The sequence below is a fragment of the Camelus dromedarius genome, chromosome 10, assembly GCF_036321535.1.
Source record: "Camelus dromedarius isolate mCamDro1 chromosome 10, mCamDro1.pat, whole genome shotgun sequence".
Lineage (NCBI taxonomy): Eukaryota > Metazoa > Chordata > Mammalia > Artiodactyla > Camelidae > Camelus > Camelus dromedarius.
The window spans coordinates 75,196,353-75,222,523 of NC_087445.1; the positions used below are offsets into that span (position 1 = coordinate 75,196,353).

At 48.6% G+C, this 26,171-nt stretch overlaps 1 protein-coding gene across 1 annotated transcript in view; it reads left to right on the top strand.

Annotated features, from left to right (window-relative positions):
• CFAP77 (cilia and flagella associated protein 77) overlaps positions 1 to 26,171 on the top strand; it is a 122,709-nt gene that overhangs the window by 13,518 nt on the left and 83,020 nt on the right. Inside the window, exon 3 of the mRNA XM_064490880.1 lies at positions 5,197 to 5,224. Coding sequence (XP_064346950.1) covers positions 5,197 to 5,224 — 28 coding nt within the window. The remainder of the gene's footprint in view (positions 1 to 5,196; positions 5,225 to 26,171) is intronic.

Below are 26,171 nucleotides of genomic sequence, written 5' to 3' on the forward strand. Positions count from 1 at the left end.
GGATTTTTGTCATGTTTTGGCTAATTGGAAACAGGGTCATTATACCGTTGGAAATCTACATGAAAGTGACTTGTTCGATTGCTACCTGACGCGCCCGCTAGCTGGCCAGCCACTCCGCGGCAGCCCGCCCCGCCGCCCGCCCCGCCAGCTTCTGAACCAGAGAGAATCAAAATATGTATCTTTCTTTGTCTCCCTTTGCTGCCTTGTCAGAGCTGTTTTACACGCCGCCACCCAATGTTACCTTTTATTTGTGTCAGGAGAAAGGATGTGACAAGCTCCGTACACAATGTTCATTTGGCAGGGCAAATTTTTCATACCAATCTCGAGGAGGAAATGAAACTATCTTTCAACAGAACGAGCAGCATCATTTTTGGACAGACTTATTACGAGAGAGGGGATTGCAGAACTTCATTTCCTCCCACGATCCTGAGAAGTCTAACACTTCTTTTTTTTTTTTTTTTTTAAGTGGGATTTGGTTTCCACCTGCAACCCTAGTCGGGGGGAATGAGAAAAGCCCCATAATGCCTTCAGACAGGGATGCCCACTGTATGTTCCCCTCTCTCTGCTGCCCACAAGTTATTAAGAGGCCGGAATAAATTGTCCCTTTTCTATATTGTAATGACTTTGTTTCAGACCCTTTAAACTGGGGTGGGGGGTGGTCTCTGACAGTTACCTGCATTTGCAAAGCAAAATACTTACTAGCCACCATTGTCTGAAGGAGGAAGCAAAAACCACAAGCAACCCCCAGATCCGGTTTCCATCACCGTTTGCCTAAAAAAGAAGTCTCTCTCACCCTGTGTGCTACCAAATTCATCTGGGGGCGGTGGTTTATGGTGACATTTTTCTTTCTTACAGCAAATATTGACTCACCGTGGGGAAATTAAAACTCCATTAGGCAGTGCAACATTGTTCAGCAGGCTGCATTACAACAGTCAAGCTGCTATTAATTGGTTTCTTCCTCAGGAATAATATGGGGAGGGCAGAGGGAGAGGGAAAGAGAAGACGGATCTAAACCATAATTTGTTAAAATGACATCCTCTAAATCAGCCAAGGTGATCATTACGTGGTTATTAATCTAAATATAAAGAAGATGCTGCCTAGTAATATGAGGAATTTATCAGCACGATGGGTCTGCAGTGGAGTTATTTCCAGGCTGGGGAGAGTACATTTTAAGACACATGTGCGCCAACCTCCCCCAGATTTGAACAGCTCAGCACAGACTTTCCCGCAGCCTAAGGAGCCCGGATTCTTCCATCTGGGTGCGAAATGTTTTTCTTTCCTGAGATGAGAGGAGATTCGCCTTCCAGCCTGCTCACTGCTTCCTTCCCTGTGTGAACACTCTGCCCGTTTGCCCTTCCCTGTGCTACCCAGCCTGAATGCCGCCCGCCCCGTCAGGACTTTGCTGGTCATTCTTGGGTCTAGTGGTCGTGCCCTCTGCTTTAGTTGGCCGCGGATGATGGAGTAACAAGTGACCACAACCTGGGTGGCCGAAAAGCAGAAATTGATTGCCTGCAGGTTCTGGAGGCTGGAAGTCCGAGATCAAGGTGTCAGTAGAGCTGGTTCCTTCTGAGGGAAGGATCTGTTACAGGCCTGATTCTTTGGCTTGGAGAGGCCGTCTCCACGGCCACATGGCGTTCTCCCTGTGTGTATGTCTATGTCCAAATATCCCCTTTTTACAAGGACATCAGTCATACTGGATTAGGGGCCCGCTCTAGGTCCCTTATCACCTTGTCTTAACAAATTACCTTTGCAATGACATGGTGGGTCAAATCAAGTCACATCCTGAGGTCCTAGGGGTTAGGACTTCAACATGCGACTGCTTTAGACTCGGGTCCTAGTCTCAGGTCCGTAAGTTGTGGTCAGGATAACAAGGCAATCTGCGGGGCGGCATCCTTTGTGTTGAACTTGAGGGGATGCTGTCTCGGTGGGGGCTGTGGGCACGCAAGCACCTGGAGCTCTATGTTCGCGTCCCCAGTGTGGCGTGGATCACTCATGGGACGATCGATCACGTGTGACCCTGTGGCTTCTGTGGCACTTTTGCCTTGTTCTTGGTGTTTAATACTGAAGCGTGACTGACTTGGATGCTCCTTACAAGCAGACTCTACAACATGCTTCTTTATGTCTCCCACAGAGCTAGTCATCCATCCACCCAGCTGTCCGTCCATCTCTCCATCCGTCTAGTCATCCATCCACCCATTGTTTTAGTCAGCAGATACTTTACTGAATTTCCACCCTGTGTGCCAGGCCCTGGACTAGGCATCAGAGAGATGTTGATGAGCAGAATTTGACGTGGTCATCGGCCTTGTGGAACCTTACAGTCTAATCAGGAGATGAACATTAACCAAAGAATCACAAATAAATGTAGGATTGCAGCCGTGATAAGAATGAAGATGTTCATGGTGCAGCTAATTGAGAGGCTTCACCTGGCTGGGGTGTCAGGGAAGACCTCTTGGAGGAAGTGAAAATTGAGCTGAGATTTTAATTAGCCAGGGGAGGAATGCATACTCTGTGTGTGTGGGGGGAGGGCACGCGTGCGCGCACGTGCATGGCAGGGAGACAGCAGGGAAAGACAAAGGCATCTGAGACACTTGGAAAAGCAAGCGCAAAGAGCCTGTGGTGGGAGAGAGTTTGGAGATTCGAGGCACTGAAAGAAGTCTGGAGCAGCTGGAGCCTGGGAATGGGAGAGAGTGGTAGGAGGCAGAAAACTGCGTCTGCCTGGGACTGGGTCATGCAGGGCCTTGTTGGAGGCCAGTTGAGGAGTTTGACTTCAGGCCCAAGAGTCATGGGGAGCCAGTGAAGACTGTGAAGCAGGAGTCGGGACTGGAGGCAGAGGGACATGTCAGATTGGCATTGGAAAGGCCCTCCTTCACAGAGTAGGGAACGGACTGTGGAGCACGAGGGTGGCCGCAGGGACAAACATTAGGGGACTTAATGAAGTAATGCAATCCTTGAATGAGGGTGGAGGAGATGGAGACAAAAGGGCAAATTGGAGCAAATTTGGGGGTAGACTGGGCAGGACCTGGTGATGTGCTGGTGTATGAGTGCCTGGGGATGAGGGAGAAGGGGGTGCAAAGAGTTTGGGAGGAAGGCCATTGGTCTGAATGTTCCTTGCAGGTAAATGTCTGGCTTTTACGGAGGGTCTGGTGATCTGATAAGTTTCTGCACACCGTCTGCACTTCCCTTAGGTTGCAGCCCTGCCTCCAGCCGCTGCCTGGCCCCACCTGGGTGCGCTCTCACCTTCCCCAGACACTTCTCCCCTCGGCCTGTTCACTGTGTAGCTGCCTTGTTCCTACACATTCTTTAAGGTTTAGTTTAAGAAGCTTGTCCTGAAAGGCACTCACTGGTCTGCCAGTACCTTCCGTGCCTCCTTCACGTTAAACTCTTTTGAAATCGCCCCTTTCTGTCTCGCTCCCTGCAGTGAACTTGTGCGTGTCTCTAGGGCAAAGACTGTGTCTTTTTCGTTTCTTTATTTCAAGTTTTTTAGCAAGCATTTGGCACATCATGGGCACTCTATAATGTCTCTTGAATAGATGAATGAGTGAGCATATGAAAGAAAGAGTGATTCCATGTAAATTTTAGGATTCTTTGTTCTAGTTCTGTGAAAAAACGTCCTGGGTAATTTGATAGGGATCGCATTGCACCTGTAGATTGCCTTGGGCAGTCTGGCCATTTTAACAAGGTTGATTCTTCCAGTCCAAGAGCATGGGATAGCTTTCCATTTCTGTAAGTCACCTTTAATCTCCTTAATCTATGTTTTGTTGTTCTCTGTGTGTCTTTCACCTCCTTGGTCAGATTTATTCCTAAGTATTTTACTGTTTTGGATGCGATTTAAAAAGGGATTGTTTTCTTTACTCTCTTTTTCTGAATTTCATCGTGAGTGTAAAGAATGAAAGAGAGAATGAATGAATGTATTGGCAGTTTAAAGGTTTCTTTGGTGATAAGCTGTGGAAGGCGCTGCAATAAACAAGAGTTACATACGCTGGTGGCCCTGTTTTTTTTTTTGTTTGTTTTTCCCTTGAGGCGCTCCACCGTTAGCCTGTCATCTTTAATGACCCTCTATCTCCTATGCAACAGAATCTAGAGTCTTGTCTGGCAAAAATTTTCATGGTCTGGTCTTTGCCTAACTCATGAGTTATTCTCCACCTTCATGCTCTGAGAATATTGAGCTCTCTGCTGCTTCCCACCTATACCCTGGCCTCTCCTGCCTCCGGGCCTTTGCACAGACTGTTCTCTCTTCCTGGAACAACTTCCTCACTCTTTTCTTGGGCTGGAAAAAAATACGTTCTCATCCCCCAAATCCTAGTCCAAATACAACCTCTTCTGTGCCACTTTCCCTGACTCCCTCGATCACACAAGTACTGCCTTTGTGTTCTTTGTATGCAATTTCATGGTGGCGATCACCTTAATGTATTGTAATCCTTGGGGACAGGGAGCATTCCTTATTTTTCTATTCCAAGAATCTTATACAGAGCCTGGCACATAATAGATGCTCAAGTTAAGTGGTTGTGAGTTCTTCTTAAAAAAAATACACCACTCTTTGGAATAAATTTGAAATCTTGGAAATGAGAGGGAAAGAGGGATAATGCGCACAAGCTCCACACAGCTGGTCACCTGTCCTCCTGTTGCTGAGGTTTCACTTTGGTGCGTGGTCCCTGCCTCATCACCTCCATGAGGATGGACACCCACGGTGGGTGACCGGTTGCCTGCCGGGGGCTGTTGCCCCTGCCCGAGGTGCTGCTTCTCTGCACACACCCCCAGCCTTCCGTTCTCACGTGGCCACTCCTCACTCGGCATTTAAAACTCAGCTTTGAGTCCCCCCACCCTGGAGGTCGTTCGTGAACCTAGCCCCATTCTGGGATGTTTCATGTTCTCCCCCCGACCTTGCCGCCATAATACTCTGTGTGTATCCCTGTCATTGCTGTTAGCATATGTATTTATAATGTCTGTTGTGGTGGGTTCGTTCCTTGTGGGCAGGAATCAGATCTCATTCATCTTTTTCTCCCCAGCGCCTGCAGCGCTCGGCATAAAGTAGGTGCTCAATAAATGTTTGTCGCATGAGCGAATCAATAAATGGTGTAATGAGTACCTGGGAGACTGTTTCCTAGTGCACAGTCACCTTGGCATTTCTGTGAGCGCCTAGATTTACTTTTCAATTCAAACTTAAGACAACTTTCATTTTAAGATTTAAAGACAGAGCGTTCTCTGTGAAGGAAGACACAGCAATGTGCACAGGTGGCTGAAAGCTGTGAATCTGCAATTTGGCCTCATGGAAGAGAAAAACAGTGCGGAACTTTGTATCACTGAGGCCCCATTAATATCAACACGTGTGTTATCCAGCCACCAAGTACCTAAGAGCAGTGGGAACACGTATATGACCCGTCAGGGGCTTGGGGGGTCGTTTCTGGTCGGCCTCTTGATTCTGCACACTTAGCAAGTAAATCCATTCGGGGACCTTGGAACCGTGATCGCATCGACCGTGGCCATCCTGTCAGATGTGCGCTCTGCCTGGGCAGCCTGGGGCACAAAAGGGAAGAAAAGAGTAACACATGGCTGGTCCCAAACTAGAAAGAGCTTTTCCATGAGAGGATATTGAGCTGTTTGATAAAGCCCAATACTACGCTTGAATGATGCTTGGATGTGTTAGTGAAAGAACATTGTCCCAAGACGCTTAACACGGACTGGGGTGGAGTCTCTTTCTCCTGTCGCCTTCTGAGGTGGCATCGCGGGCTGTAATGATTCGTATTGTATTTATAAGCCGACAGGGTCGTCCTGGGAACAGCGGGAGGGGAGGCAACCCAAGTAAGACTTCTCAGCCCTGCTAATTAAAACAATCCTTCCTCTCCCCACGAAGGCTAATGAGACAGGAAGAGAATGGGCTAATGAAAATGTCGCCACAAGATTGCCCACTTGTTTTATTTATTAACTTTATGCTGTAACTCTCATCTTGGGGTTCTCAGGGAGAGAAATTTTTTAGATATTTACCGGAGGACCCTTTCTGATTCCTCCCTGCTCTGTGGGATGTGAGCTGCCACAGAGTGTGTCTTAAGTGGCCTGAAATTCTCTCGCCAGTTGTCAATAATGACAAGATCCTGGGAAGAGGGCTTTGCCCATGTTCACTTTGAACCAAATAACAATGAAAGGAATCTGAACCTCTTTTCAGCATATTAGCCCCCAAATCCAAGAGGCCAGTTTGCTTAGGAAAGCCTTGGCCCCCTGGGATGGGTGGCCAGTGCAGTTGGAGGGGCCTCAAGGACACCGAGTGGTGTTTAGTGAGACAAGTTCACTGCGCTCAAACAGACTTAACGCTGATCCTATCAAGCATTTGGTTCCGCCAAGGCGGCAAGAATTCAATTAATACGGTATTTAATGGAGCCCAGCATGACCTGATCCTTCAATACTTTGAGGGCACCCCGGGGCCCTCCTCCTTCATTTCAACCCCTTAAATGCTTGGTGATTTCAGCTAATGACTTCATCGGTCCCCGCTGGCCATTAGACTAGTGAAAAAAAGAAAGGGTTCACCTTGATATAGATTCTATCCGGTGGGATTTCTGTGCTGTTGAACCTGAGGTTTTGTTGCCAGAGGGCATTTTCACAACGGGCAGACCATGAGGCGTGGGGTGCCCGTCCCTCAGCACAGATGCTCATTCCCGGGAGAAGCCGGGGACGAGGAGGGACAGTCTGGCTGTGGCTTTGGCGGGGGTCTGCATTTCCTCTGGCCGCCGTAACAAGCTGCCCCACACACTGGATGGCCTGAAACAACAGAAACAGATTCTCTCACAGTTCTGGAGACCAAAAGCCTGAAATTAAGGTGTTGCCTTGAGAATCCTGCCAGGTGTCTTCCAGCTCCTGGTGGCTCCAGGTGTTCCCTGGCTTGTGACCGAATCACTCCGGCCCCTGCTTCTGTGGTCACATGACCTTCTCCTCAATGTGTGTCTTTTCCTGGTCTTTTTTTTCTTTATTATTCTTTTTTTTTTAGTGCTTAGAAAGGCGAACTTCAATGGGAAAATCCAAGGTCAGCAAAAGTGATTGAGCCTCATAAGGGCCTTGAACCCAAGACTCTGTCAACAGATGAAGTCCCACTGAACTTTCAGTTGGAGTTGCTGACGTAACGAGTTACCTGTAAGAGGGTGAGACCTGGGGAGGCTCTGGTTACATGTGTATATGTCTTGTTTGCCCATCTGGACAAGTGTTTTCTAACTTCTCTGTCCTGGTCTTTCTTGTAAGGACACTTTTCATTGGATTTAGGACCCACACAGATAATCCAGAATGAGCTCATCTCAAAAGCCTTAACAGAATTATATCTGCAAAGACCCACTTTCCAAACAAGGTCATGTTTGCAAGTTCTGGGGACATATCTTTTTGGGGGGCCACCGTTCAATGCACTAGGGTTGGGCCAAATAAAGTTGAGTTGGACAGTTGATCCAAGTCAATTAAATGAGCATTTCCCACTCTTGCTTCAAGAAAGAATTTGCAGGGAGGGGGCTGGGTATAGTTCAGTGGTAGAGTACATGCTTAGCATGCATGAAGTCCTGGGTTCAATTCCCAGTACCTCCTTTTAAAAAAAAAAAAAGGAAAGAATTTGTGCCTCCACTTCTTTTTGCATGACATGAAAATATATGCACAGTGATTTTTATGAAAAGAGCATTCAGAAAAGAATCCAACTTTTTAAGGATATTGGTCATGACAGTTCCACCAGTCCACATTTAAAGTTGGAGATTTGGTGCTATAGGAATTAAAAGCAATAATTATGAAGAGTTCAGGCAATAGGGAACATGCTCAAGATAGAATGATGAGTGGGAGTTGGAGAAGCAGAATACAATATTGTACATCTGGTTTGGTTACAGTTTTGCAAAAATTATCCTTGCCCATGAATGAACAGGGCCTGGAAGGGAACTCTTGAAAAATGAAAAGTAGTAACAATTGTATATAGGGGATGGATATTCTAGATGGCTCCCCTCACCCTTATTTTAAAATTCCTGTTATGAGGATAATCCGAAAAAATTATAATACAGTCATACCTTGGAGACATTGCAGGTTTGGTCCCAGACCATGGGAAGAAGGGGAGTATTGCAATAAATTGAGTCACATGAAGTTTTTGGTTTCCCAGTATGTATAAAAGCTATGCTGTCACCTATTAACTGTTACCTGTTAATGCAATAGCATTTTGTCTAAAAAAACAATGTACATACATTAATTTAAAAATACTTTGTTACAAAAAATGCTAAGCGTCATCTGAGCCTTCAGCAAGTCATAATCATTTTGCAATAGTAACATCAAAGATTACTGATCACAGATTGCTATAGCAAATACAATAATAATGGAAAAGCTTGCAGTGTCGCAGGAATTACCGACATGTGATAACAGAAGTGAGCTCATGAAGTAAGCAAGTGCTGTTAGAAAAATGGTGCCCATAGACGTGATTGATGCACAGTTGCCACAAACCTTCAATTAATGAAAAAAGCGCACGATCCGTGTAGCACAATAAAATGAGGTCCACCTGTGGAGGTGGCCTCTCAGGGGCGAGGGAGATTCTTGGGAGACAGGAAGGGGAAAGAGACTTACTTTTCATTTCACGTGCTTTGTATCATCTGAATTTTGTGTCATGCGCATGTAATACTTTTTCAAAACACAAAATACATAAAAAGATGGAAAGTCCTGTTATCCTGAAAATTTCTCTGATCAATGTCTTCCCAAGGACTGGACCTGCATTCCGAGCACTCCCTGAGCTGGTTACACACTCCTTGCGTGTTTATCACACCATTTTGCAACGGTTCATGCCCTCCTTGCCTCTCGAGTGTAGGTAACAGCGTGGGTTAAAGACCCGAAGGAGGAGGATGGCATAGTGTACTCCAGGAACAGAAAGACTGTCAGCATTTGCAGGTTGAAATTCAAGGCAGGAGTGGCAAGAGATGGGTCTGGAGGAAGGAGACTAGGAAGCCATGGCAGGGGTCTGGACCTTGTCTGAGGGCAGGGGGAAGCCACTAAGGGGGATATGATCACATTTGCATTTTAGAAAGATTACTCTGAGCGTGTAAATGAGCATATAGTATTTTCACCACACGGATGTAGTCGATGCAAATAAACCTCAAGAGTATAGGTAATGGTAAGATGTAGGAAAACGACTGGGAGTGAAGAATTTTAAGTACTTATTGCCTTTGTTTTTAATATAACTTATTCAATTGTAAGCTTATTTAATTTAATTTTAATAATGGCTGTGTTTAACAAATGGCTTGCAAAATTCCTGAATATTTAACAGTCAGCTCTGGTGATCTGGAACAAACTGGCTCTGTACACCACTGGTTTTTAGAGTCTCTCATGTGTATATTTTCAGGCGATGGTAATCATCACTGTGCAGTAGAATCTCAGGGAAAAGAGGATCTCTGAGTTCCCCTTCGTTTTGTGGGGTGGAGGTGATACAGTCAATAATCTTAAATAAATACTTAGGAAGAAGTTGAATATAATGTTTTATTCTGCACTGGGTCCAGCCCTAGGTCCCAAAGACCCGGGGGGATGCAGGTGGAGATTGCTAAGCCAGCAAAGGGCTCTGTGGCACGAGGATGCAGGGCCAGTTTCCCTGTTTCTTCACCTGCTTAAATCACTGGCTCTGGCTTCCCTGCTCCGGGAAGCCCCCTGATGAAGCCAAGCCAGGCAGCTGAAGCATCTTCTTCCTCCCTCCACCTCTGAGCTCTTGGCTGAAAGATTCCACTCTTATGGTCTGGCTCAGTCTCCCCAATTCATCCTCATATAAATCAGTCTTTGTTAGAGTTCCAACTCTCACTCTGGGTAATATGTCCTAATCTCCATGTCCAGAGCCAGCATCTCTCTTGTTCCTTGAGCCTAGGATGCAGTGATCTAGATCTCCACTCAGGAATGGGGGATCTCACTGTCATCACCATCATCACCATCATCATCATCATCATCATCATCACCATCATCACCATCATCATCATCATCACCATCATCACCATCATCATCATCATCATCATCACCATCATCACCAACATCACCATCATCACCATCATCACCATCATCAGTATCTTCATCACCATTATCATCACCCTCCTTGTCATCACTGTCATTATTGTCAGTGGGGAGTCACTGTCAGCAGCAGCCGCAGCAATACCATATTTCCTGAGTTCTTTCTATCAGCCAGGCAGTAGTTCCAACGTGCACTCTTGCATCAAATCCTTACAATCACCCCACAAGGGTAAATACCATTGTTATCCCCATCTGTAAACAGATGAGGAAACCGAGGCTCAGAGAGGTAAAGAAACTTGCCTGAAGTTACACTGCTGGTGAGGGATAGAGCCAAGATCGGAACCTCAGTTGGGCTGGCGCCAAAGCTCATACGTTGATTTCCACTGACAAGCTCCTGACAATAATGATTAGCAACTGGATCATACTTGAGGGTTTAAAGTACTTTTGCATTCATCACCTCATTTGCTTCCACCTTGTGAGGCCGTCACTAGTATCACTGTTCTTTGAGAGTCAAAGAACTTGATGCTCACAGGGTTGAAGGGACTTGAAGATCCTATCAATGGCAGGTGGTAGCAGAGCTGTTCTTGAAACTGAGTCTTGAAATCTGCAGGCTGTGTGGGCTGACACTTTCTGGGGTCTGGGTCATTCTTCTTCGGCAAATATCTCCCATCTACAGCACTTTCTGATGCAACCTGTGTGTGTTCTCAAAACAACAGTTGAATAGCAGTTTGGCTTCCTTGACTGGAAGCTGCAAAGACCACTGTTTTCATCACCATCACCCTTTCCTCCTTGCCCTGGGACCCCCAGCTCCCTCCTCTGTATCCTAAATACACAGCACTGGGGTCGGTGGGACCACCTGCCTTTGTTTTCAAAGTGAAGTGTTGAGAAGCTCACCCCATAAATCTATTTGCATGTTTCTTCGGGAGTAGTGGGGAGAGGAGGCTGGGGCCAGATACGCTCATGCAATTCTGCTCATTATTTACGCAGACAAGGAGATATTTCAGTGAAACTGCACTCGACTCTGAGTGACAAGGTATCTTTCTGCAGTGCAAGGTTCAGGGAAATTGTAGTGAAGTTGACAGCTTTTTAATGTACAGTTGCTATTCTACTGAAACACGGCACGTTTTTGTTTTGGAAGTACAAGATGACCTGTTTATTAGCTGTGATTCCAACTGCGTGTACATGCTCGGAAACACAAAGGCAGAAGAACAGCGTGTTTCTTTTGGGGAGGGGGCCACAGACTTTCCCTCCCCCTCCCCTGCCACACGTAAGAAAACATTGAGCACCGAGCGTTCTGAATTGAAGTGGACGTATTTTCCTTGGAATGACAGCCTACCTTGGAATCATGGGAAAAAATTGCCAGTTGCTTTAATCATCTTCCCCAGGGTAACCAGGAAGTGTTCAGGGAGGCTGGGTGAGATCTTCCATGAAAAGGCTTGGGGTCCGGCATGCCTGGGCCCTTGCTCCTCCAGGAGCTGGTGGACCAGTAGCATCCGTATCCTTGGGCACTTTTGGAAATGCAGAATCTCAGCTCCCACCCTAGACCTATGAATCAGAATCTGCATTTTGACAAGGTCCCCGATGATGGGTTCCAGGTTGAGAAGAGCTGGCCCATGATACCCTCCACCCCTCACCCAGGCTAAGTGAAGCTCAGATGCTGGTGTCACTCACTTATTCAATGCACATTTATTTGACATTTACTACATACCAAGAGCCAATTTAGGTGCTAGGAATACAAAGAATAAGACAGAAAAAGCTCCCCCTCCTCCCTTGGGAAGCCAGCCAGGAAGCCAGACGTGGAACAAGAAATCACAAGGGAGAGAAATTAGGAAACCATTCTTACCTGGACAGCGTGGCATTTGGATCTTGTGATTGCAACTGGCAAAGTATATCCAAATGAGAAAAAAAAAATCTGTGTTATACTTTGTGCTGCATCATTTTGCACACCTCATAATCTTAACTTACAGGTTATTGTCTGCTTGGATTTTCTTCATTGAGGTGAACTCCACATACAACGAACCATTTAAAGGGTGCGATTCGGCGGGGGGAGGAGTCTAGCTCAGGGGTAGAGCACGTGCTGCACAGGCACGAGGTCCTGGGTTCAATTCCCAGGGCCTCTGTCAAAATAAACAAGTAAACCTAATTACCTCCCCCAGATAAAAATAAAATCAAATACTTAAGAAAATAAACAAAGGATACAATCCAGCAGCATCTAGTGCCCTCACAGTGCTGTGCAACCACCACCTCTCTGGTTTCAAAACTTCTCCATCACCCCAGAAGAACACTCCAGACCCGTTCTCTCTCCCCTCTTCCCCTAGTAACCACTCATCTGTCTTCCGTCTGTGTGGGTTTGCCCATTCTGGGCATTTTGTGTAAAAAGAATCATACGACATGTGACCTTTTGTGTCTGGCTGCTTTTGCTTGGCATCACGTTTTCAAGGTTCATCTACATTGTAGCGTGTATCAGTATTTCTCTCCTTTCCAGGGCTGAGAGTTATTCTGTGGTGTGTTTGTACCGCAACTTCTTTATCCAGTCACTTGTTGATGGGCATTTATACTCACTGAAAAGAAATCTTTCAATGTAAAGTAGGCCTGTGTCTGTTTGATGTAAAACAGACCATCTAGACATACATGTCACGAGGCAACAGTGCTCATTTTGGATTATTATGTTACCAAAATGTCAGTTATTGTCACTTATATTGGTCTGTGAGGCTCAAATCAGAGCATTCCCTTGAAAATAGGACTCCAGGCTCTAGGTGTGGGGCTCCTGGACATGCCTGAACTGCAGATATTGGCGCTTGAAAATCGCTTATTTGGGCCTGCAGAGCATGAAGTTTGCACTCATAACACTGCATGAAGTCTGGTGGTTCTGGGCCATTTCCCCATTTTATTCAATCAACCATTGAATCAACAGCCATTTACTGAGTGTCAACTCTGCACTGGGCCCTGGATAGAGGATGGTGGCCGGCCGCCAGGGTTCACCAACGCGTGGACAATCCCGTGATGAGAGCTGGGAAGCCCCGGGGTGAAGGGCTCCCCCCGACCCTTCACTGGGTTCTGAACACCCCCTGCCCTCTTCCCCTTTCTGCTTCTCCCGAGAGGGGCCTTGCAGCTCTGAGGGAAGTGAGCTGCAGAGGGAAAGCCTGGACACGAGCCCCAGCGACGGAAGAAGGTATTTGTGAGGATCAGGGCCTCAGATGGAGCTTTCCGGCCATGTAAACGCCGAGCCACCTGCAGCATTGCCAGGGAGACGAATGTCACATCTGGGAAGTGATCTGCCTAAGCCACGGCTTGTCATCTGGGCAGGAAGTAGTCTCTCTCCTTGGAGAATCTTCCTAATTATGGGCTGAACATGTGCCAGGAAGGAGGAACGAGAGAGAAATGAAGTGGCAGCACGTGCACGTGCCTCGCACCGGCCCCGCAGCCTGTGCTCCCGGCCGCGCGCTCCCCCGCCCCCCACCGCGGCCCCCCAGGAAGGCCTTCCTGCCCGCTGGCCCCCGGGGCCTCCTGCGGGCTCTGAAGCCACCATGAGGTGTGCTGCAAAACATTTGTTGCTACTGGTAAAATACGGACTTTCGCAAGTTACTGCCTTTCTGCCCTTGAAAAATTGAGTTGAAATACACATGACATAAAATCGACCATCTAACCATTTTTAACTATGTTCAATACATTCACATCGTGTGCGACCGTCGCCATCCATCTGCAGAACTTTCTCATCTTCCCCCGCTGAAACTCTGTCCCGGCTAAGCAACAACTCTCTCTTTCCCCCTCCCACCCTGCCTCTGGCGATGACCATTCTACTTTCTGTCCCCACGGATTTGATTACTCGAGGTCTCTGTGTAAGTGGAATCCTACAGCATTTGTCCCTTCATGATGGGCTTATTTCATTCAGCATGATGTTTTCGAGGTTCATCTATGTTGTAGCATGTGTCAGAAATTTCTTTTTATGGCTGAGTAATATTCCGTTGTATGGATAAACCACCTTTTGTTTATCTATTCATCACCAGTGGTACTTGGGCGATTGTGAGTAAAGCTGCTAAGAACAAAAGTGCACCGGTCACCGGCTTTTAAACAACAAAGTAGATGAGAACAAGTGCCTGTTCTTGCTCCTGTCACCCTCTGCCCCCTGAGGGCTCTCCCCAGGAGGAGGCCTGCAGGCTGGGCTGGGGGCCTTGGGTACCACTCTCCATCATCTGACACAGCCCCCAGCAAGAGGCAGATGCTCTGGGCCCTCACACAGTTATGCTGATCACAAAGGACTGTTCTGACTGAACTATCCTATTCATGATCACAGTGGGGACTTCCCTCAAGATCTGGGTTTGTTCCTGGGCCCTGTGAGCACACGTGAACTTGACCTGCCAACTAGCTCACTATGGAAAAAAGGTTCAGAAGAGCCTCCTTAAAACCTAGAAAATTAAAGGATCAGCCTGAGCCACCCCAGAGAGTAGCCCCGGGAGAGGAGTGGACCTTGACCCAGAACCCGAGGCCGCCACCCGCAGCCCTGGGTCTCCAAGTCTGCCAGGAACGAGTGGCCCTGTTTTCCTTCTTTGCCGCGGAAACGCCAGCTCTAAGGAAGCTGGGACAGATGCCTTACAGTGCCGCTCACAGCCCACTTCACAACCTGGGGGCCTGTCAGAAACACAGCTCCTCGGGCCTCGTGTCTGGAGAGTCTGACTCAGAAGGGGGCCCAGAATCTGCATTTGGGGTTTTCCCGTGCAGACAGTCCCTGGGCCACACCGACAGGCACCAGGTGGTACAGTTGTGCTGGTGCTTGAAGGAGCCAGCACTTAACGCCAGCTCTCCTTCCCCGAGACGTCCTGATCATTGTGGGGTGACATGCCAGGGGCGGGGTGTGCCGTCAGCCGTCCTGTCCTTGCCAGCAAGTTTAGGGGCCGGGGGGAGGGAAGCGCCTCGCCTTGATTTGAGAATTACTAAGCCTTCCTCCCAGCCCCGCCCTCTTCTTTTCATCCCCCGCATTCATTCCTTTCCCTGATATCTTTGTATTAAAATGTTGAATTCTGAGTAGGAGGCTCTTTCAGAAAAACCCAGTAAAATTTGGGCCTTTTATCGTCCACATCGTCACCATTGGCTGAGCCTTGAGGTCCTGCACGTGCTACACATTGACCACGTGTGTGTGGCCTATTGGCTCATTTCTCTTGCAATTGGATGCGGAGCATCGCAATAATGATTAGCCTGCGGGGGACTGAGGGCTCTACCGTGTGAAAAAGCGGGCTAAGCGATGTGTGGCGTTCTCTCGTTCAAGTTAAGCCTCCCAGCAGCCTGGTGAGAGAGGAATTAGTTCTCCCATTTTACAGAGGAGAAAACTGAGGCCCAAGCGGTGTGGGTGACTGGCCCCCGAAGTCTCAGAGTTGGTAGAGTAAGGGAGCCAGGGTTCAAACCTGAGCCTCACCCTCTGGCACCCACACTCTGCCGCTGATTCTGCATTTAGTGCCTTCCCCCCCTTAAAATCAACTAATGAGTGAAATCTGAATGCAGCTGGAGGTGGCGCACATCCATCTATCAATTAGCACCTGCCTCTTTTGGGGGGATGCAGAAAAGTGAACTAGGTCAAATGAACTGATCGTTTTCTGTTCTAGGGGACCCCCTCCTAAGGGGAAAAAAGCCATCTTATTCTAATTTCAGCTTCATTTCAAGCCTGGCAAATAATTCACCCTGCAAAGCTGCAGGGGGCTTTGTCAGCCACCCCTGCCATGGACCGGATCCTCACTCCCGCTCCCTGGAGCGTGTGGCCTCTCCCCACCGTCTCCCCCCCCACCCCGCCACAGCAGGGTGCAGGCGTAGCTCTGGTCTGCACAGAACAGCGTGCCCGCGACCCCCAGCGCACCCTCCTCTCAAACACACACTCAGCTGCTGACAGCAGCCAACACGGGGACTTCAAACAGCCAGCGCTACGTACAGGTTCAAAGAGCGGATTTCTGGAATGCTAAAAGGTAGAACACCCCGGAAAATTAGGCTGATTAAAGAACCAACCTACCACTTCCATTCCGTGCCCAGCCCTGGAATATTTCTTCATAAAACCACCCAGCGTTCAAAGGAGATCTGCTGAAGGGAGGGACCTACTTAGGAGCGCAGTTTACACGGCGGCGGGTTATCTGTTCTACAGCCAGCCGCTGTAGTGTGCAGTTAGGGCTGCCAGGGCGGGTAGCATCGTTAATGCGGTGACACTGTTATGTGCTTTGTTTGGGAGTGTGGCTTAATTAGATGACAACTTGGAGGTGCTAGCTGTTTGCAAGGTAATACAGGTCTCCTGGGCGGAGGGCTAATTTAGCTTTTTGGTTTAATTCAGAAATGAGGAGAGAGAAAAAGCTCAGGTTTTAGTCGCTCAGGAACACGTGCACACACAGGGATGTTACACATACATCACAAAGCTTTGGCTGCGTGATCCTGGGGAGACAGAGTTGGGGACGAATGGAAAGGTTTCCAGAGTACAAGGCACAGAGGGGCAAAGATGAATGAAGGACCCCAGGCCCCCGCCTCTTGGCTGATCAAGAGATAGCCCGACTGACTAAAGCCCAGGTCGTGGGGCAAGTCCAACAACCGGACAGGAATAAGGATAGGGCAGGTGTATGGGTGGGGCAGTCAGAGAAGGCTTTTAGAGGGGGCCAGTCTGGAGGTTGGTTTTAATTTTTTTCTCTCTTTATTGTTTATGAAGGTATTATTTTCATCATTAAAATTCACCCATTTTAAGCATACAGTTTGGCAAGTTCTGGTAATCTTGTACAGTCACCTAATCTCCATCACAGTCAAGACATGGAACAGTTGTCCCCCCCAGGAGAGCTCCCTTGGGCCCCTTCACACCTGACCCCCTTCCAAGTCCTGGCCCCAGGGCCTGCTGGTTGCTTTCTGTCAATGCAATTTTGTCTTTCCTAGAATTTAGGGTATAAGGAAGCCCATGGTTCATAGTCTCTTCTGTGTGGCTTCTTTCATTAGCATAATGCACTTGTGATTCACCCACGTCGTAGCGTGTATCTGTTCCTCGCTCTGTTTTATCGTCAGGTGGTTTTCCATCATAAAGATGCACCACAATTTGCTTACCCGTTCCCCAGCTGATGGACGTCTGGGTTGCTGCCAGTTTGGGGCTATTATGAATAATTCTGTTATGAACAGCCCCATACATGTTTTTGTGTAGGCAGATATTTTTGTTTCTCTTGGGTAAATATCTAGGAACAGGACCTGAGTTACATGATAAATGGAATCTTTGTAAGTTTCTACCATATCGTTTCCCAGTGTAGCCATACCATTTTGCATTCTCCTCAGCAGCATATGAGCGTTCCAGTGGCTCCACCTTCTCACCCACATTGGCTGTTGTCTGTATTTTTAATTTGTGATTCTTGACTTTTGGAGGATGACTTAGGGTCTGACAGGCAAATGGGGTGGGGAGGAAATTCCAGGTGGAGGAAATAGCACGTGGAGAAGCAGCAAGAAAAATGCCACGCGTGAGAACGGCAGTGTCGCTGGGGCCACACGGGTGGGACCTGGGGGTGTGGACGCTGGGAGAACAGGGGAGGACTTCACAACATGGGCACAGGGGGAGGGTATAGCTCAAGTGGTAGAGTGCATGTTTAGCACGCATGAGGTCCTGGGTTCAATCCCTAGTACCTCCATTAAAGGAAAAACATTAAATAAATAAACCTAATTACCTCCCCCAGCAAAAAGAAAAAAATTTTTTTAAATATGGGCATAAGCACGATTTACAGTAGCCAAGATATGGAAGCAAACTGTATGTCCATCAATAGGTGACTGGATAAAGATGTGGTGTGTATATATATACACATACACACAATGAAATAATACCCAGTCATAAAGAAGAATGAAACAATGCCATTTGCAGCAATATGGATGAACTTAGAGATGATCATACTAGGTGAAGTAAAAAAGAGAAAAACAAATCTTATAATATCACTTATACGTGGAATCTAAAAAAAAATGATGCAGGGGGAGGACATAGCTCAGTGGTAGACGGTGTGCTTAGCATGCATGAGGTCCTGGGTTCAAACCTCAGTACCTCTGTTAAAATAATAATAATAAAGTTTAAAATAAAAAAATAAATAAATAAATGACACACATGGACTTATTTACAAAACAGAAAGAGACTCGCAGACGTAGAAAACAAACTGCAGGTTACCAAAGGGGAAAGTAGGGCAGGGGAGGGATAGATTAGGAGTTTGGGATTAGCAGAACAAAATCCTATATATAAAATAAATAAACAACAAGGTGCTACTGTATAGCATAGGGAACTACATTCAATATCCCATAGTAACCTATAATGAAAGAGAATATGAAAAGGAATATGCATATTACGTATAACTGAATCACTATGCTGTATGCCAGCAGCTAACACGTTATAAATCAAGTACACTTCAATTTAAAAAAATGTGGGCACAGGCTGGATGTAGGCCTGGATTGTTAATAATAAAGGATCCTGAGCTTCGATGAGGTGTGGCCTCGTATTATCTCCCCTACAGATAAGGACGTGGAGGCGTGCCGCACTGGCACCCCGCAGCCACATAGCCAGTAAGCGGCAGAGCGAACGTGTGAACTCCCGCTGCCCGGGCCCTGTGCTTAACCCTCACACCGCACTGCTACCCGACATCTTGGCTCTGATGCTCATGTCCCTGTGGTGCTTTTAAAGGTTTTAAGCAGAGAAGTGAATTGAAGGAGCTGGCTCTTTGCAAGACTACCTGGGGCAGACTATTAATGGTCGGGGGCAGGGAGCCCCAGGGGCGGCTGCTGCCAATGCGGCTGTGCAGGGGGGGAAGTGGAGGTGGGTCTTAGGTAAGTCAGCAGCGGCGGGGAAGCAGCAAAGGGATGGACTGGAGAGCTCCTTAGGAGGTACCTGACTGAAGGTGGGGGGCAAGGAAAAGTTGAGGATGGATTTTGTCAGGTTTTTGGCTTGGACAACTGAGTCAATGATGGTGACTCTCACCAAAATAGAAGATTCCAGAAAGGGAGCTGGTCTGCAGAAAGGTTGTGAACTTAGTTTGGACTTGTGGATGTGGACAATGGGTCTGCCACAGACTGTGGTGTTTGGGTGCTGGTGGTTTTAATGCTCAAATGAGGGGCCTGGGATATCTGGTGCTTCGCAGTTCTCTGGACGTATGAGTGTGTACGCCTTGCAGTGCGAGGTGTGTGTGTGTGTTTAGATGTCATTTGAACTAGTGAGTGTGCCTAGCCAGCCACCTAGCAGCCACACTATAACCCCACTTGGTAGTTCTCTCCTCCTCATCGCATGACACTCATGAAGACCCTTTATCCGTCTCTCTTTGTCCCTACTGCTCCCCCTAAGTTCAGGCCCATCACTGATTCCTCCCCAGGCTGATTGCAGTTGCCTCCTATCTGGCCTCTCCCTACCTGACGTCACCCCTTCCACTCTGTTCCCCACACGGAGTCATGAGAATCTTGCAAAAAACACACCAATTCCTATCGCTCCCCGACTTTAAGCCCCTTAGGGCTCCCCTTGCTATCTGCAGGGCTGGTCGCCAGGCCTGCGTCCCCTCCTCCAGGTCGGTGTGAGCCTGTAGGACAGGGGCCACAGCAGAGAAGGCGCTTCTGCGGCTCACGCCTTGAGGAGAGCTTTGACGTTGCCTCTTTGGGGGCCTAAGCTGGGAAGACCGAGCTTGTTCATGAGGACAGTCTCACAGCGAGCGACCAAGGGGTGCTGGTTGGCGCACTGACGGTATGAACAGGCAGCTCCTGCCCGGCACCCTTCCCCTCTGCAGAGAGAGCCCGGGCTCTGTTCTGGTCACCTGGCGTGCGGTGGACATGAAGAAGAGGAGGGAGGCTGGTGAGCAGTCCAGAAGCCATGGGAGGACCACGAGAAGAGGAAAGGGCCAAGGTTAAGTTCCATCGTGATTTTCAAGTCCTGAAGCAGTGTTGCTCCGTGGACAGGGAGACAGCTTTTCCGCTCTGCTGCAGAGGGAAGAATGGTCTCACTGCCACCATCATCGGATCCCTACTAGCGATCAGGTCTGTGCCAGGCAACTAAGACTCAGTGGGATGGGCCGCCCAGGGCAGTAGGGGTGCCCCGTCACAGGAACCAAACACCAGCCTGGAGGGCCGTTGCCTTCACAAGGATCATTTATTGGCCCTGACGGGCAGGGTAGACCAGGCACCCTCTTGGCCCTTTGTGACTCTCAAATTCTCTCATTCTAAGAGGCAGTTCTGTTTCTGATATGAAAATGGCTGAGAAGCACTTCGTGGCGCCGTGTTGGAGTCCTGGTGCGTGCTCAGCCATACAAACGGCTTGGCTTTTCTTTGGCTGAGCATCACGGTGGGGAGGCTGGATGTCCAAAATCCCTCCCAAATCAAACATTCAGCTTTTTAAAAAAAGCCTATATAATTCATGTCTCTTAAAGAAGGCAATGTGCCTCATGTTGGTTAAAATTGAACCTGAAAGATTCATTTTTTAAAAAACAACATAGAATCATTTCATAAAACGGGGCTTCAGTCCAGAGGCAGGGGCTGGAACCACCAGACAATGGTGCTCCAATCCTGCATCTTGCTGCTCATTGTTGTAGCAATTCCTGAATTCCGGGATGAGATTCAGAAAGTCTGGATAATAGGGCATGCTTCCTCCTTCAATTATCTTTGGTCTCTCACTTCTGAGTACATAAGAACCATTTGCTTTTCTAATTTACAATACTTCCTTTTGGAATGTTGTCTCTTACTGATTCAGAGAAAGAAGGACGTGTGTTTTAATAGATCTGAATTTTATCAGCCAAAGCATATTTGCACCAAAGCATAATAATAATAAATTATGGCCCTAATAAGTAGGCTGCCCAGAAGGATGACGGTGGCACCCCCAATAATTGATGTACATTCTTTGGAATTTAGGGGCATCATAATTTATCGGGGTTCATCTCTCTATCCAATTTGAGGAGAGGCAGCTGTGTTTTGTAAGCAATAAACTCTGCAATTGTATTTCTTGGCTAAGCAGAGAAAAGCATTCTTACTATTTTTTCCGTTTCCTAGTTATTACTACAGTATCTAGTAGCTTCTTTATGGGAAAGAGTTTATCAATATTTCAATTATAAACTCCAATTTTCAGGAGGTTTGTAACTCGTCTATTTAAAAATCAGATCCGGCGGAAAACACAGCATCTTGTCACCCCAGGAACCTGAATGCTTTCTAAAATGTTAAACAACCGATGTGAGTCCGTTCGCTTCCTTTCAACTTTGAGGGTGAAACTTTGGTTGTCCTAACCACCACGAATACAGTAGAACTAAGCCTCTTTTTCCATCAGAAGTATTCAGCTGTCACCGGGGCTTCTGCTGGCAGTAGAAGGGAGCGGGTGCTGGAAGCAGCACCTCCGAGTACTCTCCTGGTAGGTGCATCCCGGAGAAGCCGCCTACACATCACCCTTTTCACTAGCTGGGCGGTGATGTGGTGCAGCACCTTTCTGAACGGAATGGGATAGGGAAGCCTTTTCTGAAAATGAAGACTCCTTCAGGAAAGCAAATTGGATTGGAATGTTGGCTTTTGAGAAACTGGACATGCCCATAGCGTAGCCAAGACCAGTGCTTCCTTCACCACTGGGCTAACGAGGCTGGGTGAGCCAGTGGGGGGTCCAGGCTGCAGGGCAGACGCGCCGGGTACTCCAGGGCAATCTGCTGACCTCAACCAACCCCTGGCTTGAGGCAGTCCTCCCCACCCAAGCCACATACCAAGGCCCTTCTTTCAAAGTCCCCTTAAACCAGAAGTGCTTTATCACTTGGAGCATCCCAGGGCCACCCAGAGCGAGGACACAAAATGCCATGACACTCCATGCAAACTATGCCCTGGTTACAGCCCCACGGAGGTTTTGTTTGATTGGGTTGGCTTTTAAAAGAGAAGCCGACAAATTAGCTTGCGGGAAGGAGAACTCCAGGCCACGGCAAAGTTCGGCTGCCTCTTCTGTGGGAGCTCGTGGCTTTCATTATCCTACTTGCAGAGTCTCTCTGGACCTTTCTGAGGCCTCGTTAGGGACAGATGGAATCTTGTTCCTGGCAATGTCGTGTGTCACTGTACTTGGCTACGCGTGGGGTTCTCACCTGAAAAACAAAAACAAACCCTCCGTGATCTTTTTCCACTTGGCTCCCAACAAGATGAGATTGTCCACTTAAGGCAATACATCCTACCTCTGAGTTATGTTTCTTGCTGTAAACAGCTGAGCAAGGGGCAGGGAAGGCTGCTCCGAACGGATAACTGAGGAGGGGTCCCGTCCACAGCAGCTGCCATCCTTCCCTTAAGACCCATTTCAAAGGGTGCCCCCTCTCGGCAGCCCGGTCTCACCCCCATCCTGAGGTCTCCTTCCCTCCTCCCCACACGGGTGCCTGTTCCCGCCCAGGCCCTGTCCTCGGCTGATTCCGCGTCTCTGCACCCATTCGCACTGACGGCCAAGCGCAGGTGCAAAGTCTAACTGAGATTTCCAGAGGGGCGTCTGTCACGCTGGGCCCCGAGTCTGTTTCTACTCCCTCTCGTCCTTCTGGACGCCAGCAGTTCAAAGAAACTGTTCAGTCTGGGCAACAGGCGACTGGGAGACGATGGGAAGAGGCTTCTGATCCAGCTGGAGATTTTTAAAAGGTGGTCCCTGGACCACATCGCACCGCTGAGCACCCCGCCTTGTGAAGGCAACGAAGGGCTGTCCTATTATTTACTCAGGAGTCCACCGAGCCCCTAGAACGAGTCTCCCCCGAAAGTGAGGAAGGAGAGGATGTGGCTGGGGTCTGAGCACCCCCGGGGCAGAGCCCTCCACCCCGGGCCATCCTGGGCAGCCCGTTCCCACGCGAGCCCGCCGACGGCTCAGACTCCCAGTAACTGACAGAAAGCCGCATCTTATAAAGGGGAAAAGAGGATTAAAATCGAGATTTTGCTATTATTTTTCTCTGATACGAGTGCAGCGAGGAGCAGCTCAGTCGTGTCACTGCCTAGTTTTTCATTTGTGTTTTTGTTTCATGCTTCAATATCCTCCTCCAGCTGCTCGCGTCTCCTTCTCTTTCTCCTCACTTTGATCTATTCGTTTCCCCCAGAAATGGGGTTTATAAATCATTGTAATGCAGCCTTGGGAAAGATGGTGCTTAGTGCAGGGAGAAATACATCGCCGCTAACAGCCCCGGCAGGGAGAAAAACTCTCGGCTCATTGCTGGGTTCTGGCGACGGGTTACTGATGGTATTTGCTTTTTATGTCTGTGCGCGTGCCATCGGGGCAGGGCCGCGGGGAGCGTTCCGCGCGCCACCTTTGTAATATTTCAAGCCTCCTCCGGCAGTCGAAAACAAACTGCTCCTGCTTGCTCTCAGGGAAGCAGAGGCGGGAAGGGAAGGGGAGCGCAAACTCAGGGAAGGAGCATAAAGAAGGGGGCATGGTTTCCTCTGGATTCTGCCTTGGACAAAACCAGCTCCGAAGCCATCTCTCTTTTCTCTGCCATAAACCAGTCCGTGCATGTGGCCTGATGCACCTGGCATGCCGGGGCTGCCGGGCCCAGCCCTCGCCGGCACACTAAGGCGTCTGACAGCCCCATTGCTTCCTTCCCAAGGCCCCGGCCTCCCTCATCCTGTTTTATGGGCCCATTTTCTCTGCAGCTTAGGGCAGCAGAGAAGCGCTGGGCTTGAGATGTGGGTTTCCTCCCGACTCAGAGCAGCGGTGCTGTGCGTGTGAGACCCAGGCACAGCCATGAACATCCTGCCGGGCCTTAAATCAGAACGTAAAGGATCCTGCCATATGGGAGCCAGGCACGTCCCTGAGCCCTCGGAGGGCTGCATCCCGCCCACGCTGTTTATAGCCCCGCAGCCACATTCTCAGGGACACTGATTGTCTCCCTCGCCAGCAGGCCTCTCCACCGTTTTTTACCTGCAGGGGGCCGGGGCCGGATCAGCAGGTCCCAACTTGGCCCCTCCCTCCGCCACACCAGGCACCAGGCTCTGTCCTCTCACTGCTCATCCATTCAGTCTGTCTTGCCTGTGGAGGCACGTATTACCCTTACTATGATCTTTACTCAGCAGAAGAAAATGTCGATTTCCTTTCAAGGGTCAGGCCCACGCAGGTCAGGGTGGAACAGAGAGCAACCCCTGGCTGTTTGGCGTTTGTAGCCCAGCACTGCCCAGTGGAACCTTCGGCGGCGATGGAAGCATCCATCCTGTCTCCTCTCTGCCCAGTAGGCTCACCGCCACCCCCAGGGCATACTGAGCACTTGAAATCTGACTAGTGCGACTGAAGACGAAGTTTTAAATTATTAAAAAAAAAAATCTAAGTAGCACTGTGACCCGTGGCTATCGTCTTAGGCAGCACAGATGTAGACAGACAGAGAGGAAGCCTTCTCGGGGTTGTGTCTTTTGTGGGACCTGGCACCTGCTCTTCTAAGTAGGCTAGCACCGAGAACAGACAGAGATGTGTACAAGGGGATAAAAGTACAGTGAAAAAAATCATGAAATGACTGAACCCTTTTGAAGTCACACTCTTTCCCCTAAGCACAACCAGAGGAGAAGACACTCAGAGAGTTGATAACCAGACCAGCTCAGAGAGGAAGACTTCCCTTGGGGTAAAAACGGAAAGATAATCTGGATAAACTGGGACATGGGTTCTCAGTTGCAGCTCAGTTTACAACTCTGAGATTGTCTAATTTATCTCCGTGCATCTAACCTAGCCTGGATGGATGGATGGATTGTGTGTGTGTGGGCTGAACATCTTAAGAAACCACTCCTGATTATCCAGGTCTTAAAATATCATTCAGTGCAGTGCACACCATACCCTGCAGGGTTTCATAATCAGTAGGGTTACTGACCGACCCCTTGAAAGTGAATTGAAGAGCTTTCCTGGATGTGCCGGATTCTGCCGAAAGTCACCACATCCTGCTTCCGGCGCTCCTCCTCTGCCATGGCTTTTATCCCAGCTCCTCTCCTAGCTCCTAAGCAGCCCAGTGGTCAGAATGCCTGGCTACGCCTGGGCTCCTTCACTTGATGAGTTTTGGGGTGTTGGATATTGACCTGACCTTCCAGAACCCTCGTTTCCTCCTTGTAGAAAGCGAATCATAACAGCACCCGCTTCAAAAACATATGAACACGCATCAATGGGTGGATGAATCTACAAAACATAGTACAGCCAGGCCGTGGAATATTATACAGCCATAAACAGCATGAAACACTGACACATGAGATAGATGAGCCTCATCACATGATGCTAAGTGCAAGAAACCAGACACAAAAGGCCACATATTGGGTATGTCCATTTACGTAAAATATCTCGAATAGGTAAATCCACAGAGACTAAAAGCAGATTAATGGTTGCCTGGGGCTGGGGAGGTGGGACAGTGGGGAGTGAAAGCTTAATCGTATCCACTTTCTTTTAGGGTGATGAAAAAGTTTTGGTACCCGAAAGAGGTAGTGGTTGTGCAACATTGTGAAAGTCCTAAATGCCACAAAGTGTGCATCTTAAAACGGTCAGTTTTATGTTATGTGATTTTTCACCTCGGTAAAAATATTAATTTAAAAAAAATGTATGAAAGTTCTCTGACATAAAACCCTCAGCCCTGTGTCTGGCATGTGAGATGCTGAATGAAGACCGGGCCTTCAGACCAGCAGCAGTGGTAACCAAACACACAGCCGCTGATCTCCGCGGAAATCTGCACTCCTGGTCACAGGCATTTCTAATGAGGAGCAGGCCACATACGCTTGGGCAATGCTCAAAAAAGTGACCGTGTGCAAGGAGGTTGCTTGCAGGTAGGACATGCCAGCGGGAGCGTGGGTGAAGGGCCAGCTGTGTCCGGGTCAGACAGAGCCCACACGTTGGAGGAGATGTGCGGTCCAGGACGTGCCCTGCTTCAGGGCACACTTTTGCCTGCCTCCGTTCCTGAAGGCAGGATGAGTGAGAGGCCCCGCGGTCCATCCAGGGATGCCTGCTGCCATTTGGCTAACATGTTAATTGCGTCTGCCTCGGCAGCCTCCCCTCGGCTCAGGGACCACTTCCGTTTCCCGGCTCCCCGTCCCCGGCAGCCGCGGGGGCAGGCCCTAGCAGCGAGAGCAGCTGGATTTCTCCAGCCCAAGGAAGCTATAAATCTAGAGCTTTAATCATGTCTTCATGATCATTCAGCAAAGAGCAGCGGAGGATTTATTCTGCTGGGACGGCAAAGGGAAGACCGCAGGGGGTTGTCGTGGGGGATATTGGTTTAGCAAAGGTAGAACTGCTCCCCCGGGCCCATCCC